The sequence below is a fragment of the Oncorhynchus gorbuscha genome, linkage group LG06, assembly GCF_021184085.1.
Source record: "Oncorhynchus gorbuscha isolate QuinsamMale2020 ecotype Even-year linkage group LG06, OgorEven_v1.0, whole genome shotgun sequence".
Lineage (NCBI taxonomy): Eukaryota > Metazoa > Chordata > Actinopteri > Salmoniformes > Salmonidae > Oncorhynchus > Oncorhynchus gorbuscha.
In genome coordinates, this window is record NC_060178.1 from 57557799 (window position 1) to 57567317 (window position 9519).

General features: G+C 42.0%; 1 protein-coding gene across 1 annotated transcript in view; it reads right to left on the reverse strand.

Moving 5' to 3' along the window:
• Positions 1-8750, reverse strand: part of LOC124038144 (kinase non-catalytic C-lobe domain-containing protein 1) — an 82728-nt gene extending 73978 nt beyond the window's left edge. The window contains exons 1-2 of the mRNA XM_046353647.1: positions 8235-8750; positions 1949-2147 (exon numbers count right to left, since the gene is read on the reverse strand). Coding sequence (XP_046209603.1) covers positions 1949-2147; positions 8235-8330 — 295 coding nt within the window. The 5' untranslated portion in view covers positions 8331-8750. The remainder of the gene's footprint in view (positions 1-1948; positions 2148-8234) is intronic.
• Positions 8751-9519: the final 769 nt, after the last annotated feature.

Below are 9519 nucleotides of genomic sequence, written 5' to 3' on the forward strand. Positions count from 1 at the left end.
CTGTACTCTATACCATCTACTGCATCTTGCCTATGCCGTTCTGTACCATCACTCATTCATATATCTTTATGTACATATTCTTTATCCCTTTACACTTGTGTGTATACGGTAGTAGTTGTGGAATTGTTAGGTTAGATTACTCGTTGGTTATTACTGCATTGTCGGAACTAGAAGCACAAGCATTTCGCTACACTCGCATTAACATCTGATAACCATGTGTATGTGACAAATAAAATTTGATTTGGTACCGGTACCCCCTGTATATAGCCTTTTTATTGTTAAGTAATCTTATTCTGTTACTTTCTATAAAAAAATTGACTAGTTTATTTAGCAAATATTTTCTTAACTCTATGTCTTGAACTGCATTGTTGGTTAAGGGCTTGTAAGTAAGCATTTCACAGTAAGGTCTACGAATACCTGTTGTATTTGGCGCATGTGACAAATAAAATTTGATTTGATTTGGATACTGGATACTGCTCCATGAGTAATAACACTGCTGCATACTGAGCATTAATTGCTCACGTAAGGTCCCTCCGAATGCTCAATTCCTAAGGGAACACGTGATGATGTCCCACACACATCAGTATTCAGAAAACCGCTCGATTAAACCTAATCAGTGCAGGGGAGAAAAGTAGTAGTATAAGTGCTGGTTAGTATTCCAACATGTGCACAACAAAGGACATCTGACAGCACATCGTATTGTGTCTTAACCAAATTATCTCAATTAGCAAATAGCAATAGATTCTAATGTGAATCCAGGGTGAGTCAAAGGCACTGATAGCCAGCTGACCGCCAGAATATTGGTTACCAGGGAAACAATCCCCTTGGCAACACGGACACTGTTGATCTCATCAATGCTTATCAATTACTGATGTTGCCAGGGAGAAAACGGGAGGCTATCCCTGAACTGATATGTGTGTGTGTGCGTATGTGTGTGAGCGTCCAGTGTGCATGTACGTCTGTGGAACCATGCATTCATGTGTGTATGTGTTGACGTGCCTGCCTACCTGCCTGTGTATGTTTGTGTGGAAGGGACAACAGGGGTGAGTATGACAGGCGGTGACGCAACCTTGTTTGGTAAAAGACAGATGATTGCAGTTCCCTGAGAAGAGAAGAAGCTAGCCTGTTGGCAGAGTGGATTTCTCAGTATGTCTGAGGGACACGGTGAGACAGAGGCATACTATCCTGAACATGAAGGATGTGACTGTTTCACCAACCTTTTCCATCCAAATGAGATGAGGAGCTGCAGACGACTGCAAAATCACATCACACAGATGTAATCACACAATAGCTCAACATTTTAAGAGACATCCCTCTTTTGCAAAAGCAGCCGTGTTGCATTTTAATTATTTTGGGAACAGGTGGAACTTTCTAGTTTGAAACGTATACTGCTGACCAAAAGAGAATATGATGAGTTTGTAAACAAACTTTTCAAGAGGAGAATCTGAAGCCCTAATCATTAAGCATCTCAGAGTGGGAGTGCTGATCTAAGATCAGTTTGACCTTTGAAGTCATAATAAATAGAAGGGGGGACCTGAATATGGGCCCTGATCTTCATGACCCTTTGACCTCAGATAGGGAGGACAGATTGACCTGTGACCTCAGGATGCCAGGGTTTATCAGATTAGACTGATTGATCAGTAGAGAGATTGCTGCCTCAGTCGTTTACAATAGCAGACAGCATTGACTAACAGATTAACTGTAACTGAAACGAAACACCATAGAATCCACTGAATAACTCATAGACCTAGGTTGTGTTCAATATGCACTAAATGGAAGAAAATAAAGTGAAGCAAGGGAGTACTTGGACTACTGCAAAAAGGATAACTATTTTTTGTTTCTTGTTACAAAACTTTTTTAAACGTTTTTGTGTGCCCTAATGAACATGTCCCTAAATGGACAGGGAGACTGGATCCTCTCTGAGGTAGAGAGGGCTGTGTTGACTCACCACTGAGTTGCTCCATAAAGCACACATTGCCATGGGCGTTGAAGGCCAGGGTGTCGGGTGTGATGCACAGGGTGTGGAAGAGGGCCGATGGGGCGATACTCTGCAAGGCCAGGACACACTCCACACACACCGCCCACACCTCCTGCTCCGCCAGACAGGTGTCCCGCAACGACAGGATATCTGCCAGGGACACGTTCTCCTGCGGACACACGCATGCACGCACGCACACACAAACACACACACACACGAGTAACACACATGCACACACAGGCACAATAAATACAGTATGTGTCATGCAGCAATGCACACATTTACACCCACAACCTCGTATGTCATGCTGCAAACTGTGCAAAGCCAAGCGGGCACATTTTGTCTTATGAAGAAGCCTTATTACATCAATGAATACGAAACAACTCATGGCATGTTTGACATTTTCAGTGCTGGACTTGTGTGTGAAGAAGAGAGGATCTTTTGTTGGCTTTGCACATTAAGCACAAAAGCCAGTCTTTGATGGCACTGAGATAAAGAGACTCCATTGTGATGATGTGTCCAGTACTCTGCATTTCCATTACATAGATGTGACTGAACAGTGGAGCAGACCACTGGTCTCAAAAGTCTCATGGCAGTCTTGTGGAACATGGGCACTCAGTTGTTGTAATTTTAAACACTTAGCACTTTTTTTCTTCTATCTAGAACCTAAAAGGGTTCTTCAGCTGTCCCCAGGTAGAACCATGTAGAACCCCTTCCACAGAGAGTTTTAGACCGAACCAAAAAGGGTTCTACCTGGAACCAAAAAGGGTTCTCCTATGGTACGGCCGAAGAACCCTTTTTTTGGAACCCTTTTCTTCTAACATTTAAAAAGATGGAACTGGGGTGAAGGCAGAATATTCCTCTTTAAAGTACATCTTCAATTGATCTGAGAGAGATCTAAAAGATGGTTGCCTGTCAGTTACAAAATATTTGTTTCGGAAGGTGAATAAAGCGCACCTACAATGCTGTAGAATATGGCACAATAACAGGGCAGAAAACTGTCACTTTAAGCAGCAGCAAAAGGCCATAAATAGACTGTTTCCCTTGAGAACAGTGCAGAGAAACATTGAGTCTCTCCCACTCTCCTCAAGTTAAATGTGCAGGTCCGCATAACTTCCCCTCTCACTCCAAGAGCTCTAAATGAGAACTCCTCAAAGGTTGAGCGACGGAGAGAGAATAAGAGGGAAAGAAAAGAGTGAAGTAGTGAGTGATTTATTTTCTGGTTGGGCTTCTAAGTGAGTGACTAAGTAATCGCGGGAAATCATGAGTTGTTAATGGTTTAATTCATCCCATAGTACTCAAAGGTCAAATGTGACTAAGTTTACACTTGTTCCCCTTGTGTGTAGACTAAAGCTGAATGCATCTGGCAGGCTGACCCCACACATACCGCCTTCCACTCAAGATTACCCTGCAGTGTCTCTGCGGAGTCGCCACACTTGCAAAAGCCCCTGCAGCTCAAAACTTCCAAAGTGAATAACTGTGTCACACCCTGACTGTAGAGATCTTTTTATTCTCCATGTTTGGTTGGTCAGGGTGTGACTCGGGTGGGAAACTCTATGTTCTGTGTTTCTATGTTTTGGCCGGGTATGGTTCTCAATCAGGGACAGCTGTCTATCGTTGTCTCTGATTGGGAATCATACTTAGGCAGCCTTTTTTCCTTTGGTATTTTGTGGCTAGTTGTCTTTGTTAGTGACCTGTTTAGCCCTAGTAAGCTTCACGTTCGTTTTTGTTGTTTCTTGTTTTATTGGCTACATTTATAATAAAGAAAAATTTACCCTCACCACGCTGCACCTTGGTCTGGACATTTCCACGAAGACGGCGATCGTGACAAACTTTGAATAACTTTTCTGCACTGAATCATATTGCACACTGTACATGGTTAAACATTGGAACTATAACTACTTACAATACAAGTGAAATAGTTTTCCTTCTAAAAAATATGCTAGTGAAGTATGTTAAAAGGTAGCTTTTCTGTGTTGGAATGGTGTATGCGTGCACTGGGGCGGCAGGTAGACTAGTGGTTAGAGCATGGACTTGTAACCGAAAGGTTGCATGATTGAATCCCCAAGCTGACAAGGTAAAAATGTGTCTTTCTGCCCCTGAACAAGGCAGTTAACACACTATTCCCCAGTAGGCCTTCATTGAAAATAAGAATTTGTTCTTAACTGACTTGCCTAGTTAAATAAAGGTAAAAAAAAACATTTAAACAATAGAATAGTGTGGACATACAGTACCAGTCTGAAGCTTGGACATACCTACTCATGCAAGGATTTTTCTTTATTTTTACTATTTTCAACAATGTAGAATAATAGTGAAGATGTCAAAACCATGAAATAACACATATGGCATCATGTATCAACCAAAAAAAGCGTGAAACAAATCAAAATATATTTTACATTTTAGATTCTTCAAAGTAGACACCATTTGCCTTGACGACAGCTTTACACACTCTTGGCATTTCTCAAACAGCTACACCTGGAATGCTTTTCCAACAGTCTTGAAGGAGTTCCCACATATGCTGAGCACTTGTTGGCTGCTTTCCCTTTACTCTGCAGTCCAACTCATCCCAAACCATCTCAAATGGGTTGAGGTTGGGTGATTGTGGAGGCCAGGTCATCTGATGCAGCACTCCATCACTCTCCTTCTTGGTCAAATAGCCCTTACACAGCCTGGAGGTGTGTTGGGTCATTGTCCTGTTGAAAAACAAATGACAGCTCCACTAAGCGCAAACCAGGTGGGATGGTGTATCGCTGCAAAAAGCTGTGGTAACCATGCTGGTTAAGTGTGACTCTAATTCTAAATGAATCACTGACAGTGTCACCAGCAAAGCACCCCCACACTATCACACCTCCTCCTCCATACTTCACGGTGGGAAACACACATGCAGAGATTATCTGTTCACCTACTCTGCATCTCACAGAGACACGGCAGTTCGAACCAAAAACCTTAATTTGGAACCCCTCAGACAAAAGGACATACTTCCATTGGACTAATGTCCATTGCTAGTGTTTCTTGGCCCAAACAAGTCTCTTTGTCAGGCGGTGAGTGTAGCTGGTGCATGAAGTCAGGCGCAGGAGAGCAGAGATGAGTGAACGATGCACTTTACTTAAGAAATAGCACAAAGTAACAATACCAATGTGCGAACAATAACGGTTGCCACAAAGCACGGGTGAACACAGCACTCGGGGAAAAAACAGCCGGAAACATACCGACCTGAACAACAAACAATCACACACAAAACATGGGGGAAACAGAGGGTTAAATACATGACCAGTAATAGGGAAATGAAAACCACGTGTGTGGGAAACAAAGACAAAACCAATGGAAAATGAAAAGTGGATCGGTGATGGCAAGAAGACCGGTGACGTCGACCGCCGAGTGCCGCCCGAACAAGGAGAGGAACCGACTTCGGCGGAAGTTGTGACACTCTTCTTATTATTAGTCTACTTTAGTAGTGGTTTCTTTGCATCGATTCGACCATCAAGGCCTGATTCATGCACTCTGTGAAGAACTTATTTGGGCTGCAGTTTCTGAGGCTGGTAACTCTAATGAACTTATCCTCTGCAGCAGAGGTAACTCTGGGTCTTCCTTTCAAATCAAATCCAATTGTATTTGTCACATACACATGGTTAGCAGATGTTAATGCGAGTGTAGCGAAATGCTTGTGCTTCTAGTTCCGACCATGCAGTAATATCTGACAAGTAATCTAACCTAACAATTTCACAACAACTACCTTACACACACAAGTGTAAAGGAATGAATACAAATATGTACACGAAAATATATGAATGAACGATGGCCAAACGGCATAGGCAAAATGCAGTAGATGGTATAGAGTACAGTATATACATATGAGATGAGTAATGTAGGGTATGTACACAATATATAAAGTGGCATTGTTTAAGGTGGCTAGTGAATACATTTATTACATCAATTTGTATTATTAAAGTGGCTGGAGTTGAGTCAGTATGTTGGCAGCAGCCACTCAATGTTAGTGATGGCTGTTTAACAGTCTGTTGGCCTTGAGATAGAAACTGTTTTCAGTCTCTCGGTCCCCGCTTAATGCACCTGTACTGACCTCGCCTTCTGGATGATAGCGAGGTGAACAGGCAGTGGCTCGGGGTGGTTGTTTTCCCTGGTGATCTTTTTGGCCTTCATGTGACATCGGGTGGTGTAGGTGTCCTGAAGGGCAGGTAGTTTGCCCCTGGTGATGCGTTGTGCAGACCTCACTACCATCTGGATAGCCTTACGGTTGTGGTTGGAGAAGTTGCCGTAGCAGGCGATGATACAGCCCGGCAGGATGCTCTCGATTGTGCATCTGTAAAAGTTTGAGTGTTTTTGGTGACAAGCCGAATTTCTTCAGCCTCCTGAGGTTTAAGAGGCGCTGCTGCTGCGCTGTGCCTTCTTCACCACACTGTCTGTGTGGGTGGACCATTTTAGTTTGTCTGTGATGTGTACGCAGAGGAACTTAAAACTTTCCACCTTCTCCACTACTGTCCCGTCAATGTGGATAGGGGGCTGCTCCCTCTGCTGTTTCCGAAAGTCCACGATCATCTCCTTTGTTTTGTTGACATTGAGTGTGAGGTTATTTTCCTGACACCACACTCCGAGGGCCCTCACCTCCTCCCTGTAGGTCGTCTCGTCATTGTGGGTAATCAAGCCTACCACTATAATGTCGTCTGCAAACTTGATGATTGAGTTGGAGGCGTGCGTGAACAGGGAGTACAGGAGAGGCCTGAAAACGCACCATTGTGGGGCCCCAGTGTTGAGGATCAGCGGGGTGGAGATGGTGTTACCTACCCTCACCACCTGGGGGAGGCCAATCAGGAAGTCCAGGATCCAGTTGCACAGGGCGGGGTCGAGACACAGGGTCTCGAGCTTAATGACGAGTTTAGAGGGTACTATGGTGTTAAATGCTGAGCTGTAGTCCATGAACAGCATTCCTACATAGGTATTCCTCTTGTCCAGATGGGTTATGGCAGTGTGTATCCTGTAGCGGTCCTCATGAGAGCCAGTTTCATCATAGTGCTTGATGGTTTTTGCGACTGCACTTGAAGAAACTTTCAAAGTTCTTGATATTTTCCGCATTGACTGACCTTCATGTCTTAAAGTAATGATGGACTGTCGTTTCTCTTTGCTTATTTGAGCTGTTCTTGCCATAATATGGACTTGGTCTTTATCTTCTGTATACCTTGTCACAACACAACTAATTGGCTCATACGCATTAAGGAAAGAAATTCCACAAATGAACTTTTAACAAGTAATACCTGTTAATTGAAATGCATTCCAGGTGACTACCTCATGAAGCTGGTTGAGAAAACGCCAAGAGGTTGTAAAGCTGTCATCAAGGCAAAGGGTGGCTACTTTGAAGAATTTGTTTAACACTTTTTGGGTTACTTCATGATTCTATGTTCATTATTTCATAGTTTTGATGTCTTCACTATTATTCTACAATTTAGAAAATATTACAAATAAAGAAAAACCTTGGAATGAGTAGGTGTGTCCAAACTTTTGACTGGTACTGTATATCAGTCATAAAAAATATTTGTGAGAGTAGACCGCTGATTGGCCTGCTCATCCTCTTCAGGGAGATGACATCATGATCTATGAGGAAATAGCAAGTATTTTTTTAACCGGTTGGTTTGAGATACAAGGTAAAGGTAGGGTTTTTTTGTTTTGTTTTTCTCAAATGTATGCTTTGGCCAGAAATACGAGTATAGGACGTGTCAACAACATTATTTGGATATGAGTTAACAGAATATGAACTTTTAAAAGTTTTTTAATACTCAAACTGGGAGATGAAAACAGGACAGAGTAGTATTTTAATGTTGTAATGAATCTCCAGATTATCAATTTAAAGCCATGAGGGGACACAGCAGGGGTCATTACCTATGTCCCATAGTATAAGAATGTTCCTTGATCACCTTGAGAGTTATAAGGAAAGATCACAGACATTAATCTGATGTCCTGAGACAGAGAGCATGATGTTGATTTGATAGACCTTATAAAACAACATGTCTTCTTCAATCATTAAATCCCTTGGTGAATAGCATATAGGTTAGCCTATCTATTGGGACTACACAAGTAACATAGCCCAGGTGCATATATTTCACAGACAATAACGTCAGTACCTTGGGGACCCTCAGTACACGATATTGTTGGTAGCCTACAATATTCAAGCTTGGTTAATATATGCCAATGAGAGAACAATAATATTAATGATGATAATAATGTAAACATAAATATTCACTCTCACCTCATCTTCAAGGAGTGCAGGTAGATGCTCAAATTCATAGTATTCCTCCTCTTCTTCCCCTGAGAATTCGACTGCATCAGTTCCAGATGTCCCCATTGTATTTAGTTTTGAACAAGACTGTGGATATTTGTAGAATTGGGTGCGTGCAGTTTCATACTCATAGCCCTTAGCCTAAAGCGCTTAGCCTAAAGCTTTTCCTCCATTGGTGTCCTGGCAAAACTGTATTGAGTCAGGAAAGATTACATGCCTGAATACGTGGTCCAAACACGAACAGTGCGGGCTACTTTTTAGAATGTTCCCCGTCCTTCCACTACCACCAGCAACATGATGCGTCATTCAACAAATCGGTCGGTGTCACTGCAGTTCTTTTCATTCCAAAACAAGCGAAAAACAGCGTTTGAATGTGTACTTCCTATAATCAATGGCAACAAGGGAGTTTGCCAACTATATGCTGTCATGGCAACGACTACCACACCTCCACAAAAATAACCGACATTGCGATAATGAACTGCAGTTCCCAAGTCCTCCTAGTAAAGGCTACGGAGCTACACTATGTACCATAATTTGTTTTGAAGAAGGGTAGCCTATTTACAAGATTCCATTCGCGCCGCGATCTGCATCAAAGCAATTCTGGAATAGCGTGCCATTGAGTGACTTAGAACGGTGGAGCCTTTGCTGCAAATTCTGTCCTACATTTTTTTGCAGTGATTTTCATGAGTGACATTAATTGCAAACTGCGTTGTTAAGATTTTACTCATGCATTACCAAGTGCAAAATCACACCTGCTTGCACTAGTTACTTATGCTGCACTAGTATATGTTATCATTATAATTAATCTATTTACATCAGGCCTTATTTTGAGCCCTAGCTTTACCCTAATATGGTGGCCTGAAACTCGTGGTTTACATGCCACATCAGGCCTGTAAGTGGGTTTGCAAAATTCACACATTTTCAGAAAATCGTGGTTCCAAATCAAATGAAATGTTCAAATCACATTTTATTGTTCACATACACATATTTAGCAGATGTTACTGCAGGTGTAGCGAAATGCTTGGGTTCCTAGCTCCAACAGTGCAGTATCTATATACAGTGGGGCAAAAAGTATTTAGTCAGCCACCAATTGTGCAAGTTCTCCGAATTAAAAAGATGAGAGGCCTGTAATTTTCATTATAGGTACACTTCAACTATGACAGACAAAATTAGAAGAAAAAAAATCCAGAAAATCACATTATAGGATTTTTTATGAATTTATTTGCAAATTATGGTAGAAAATAAGTATTTGGTC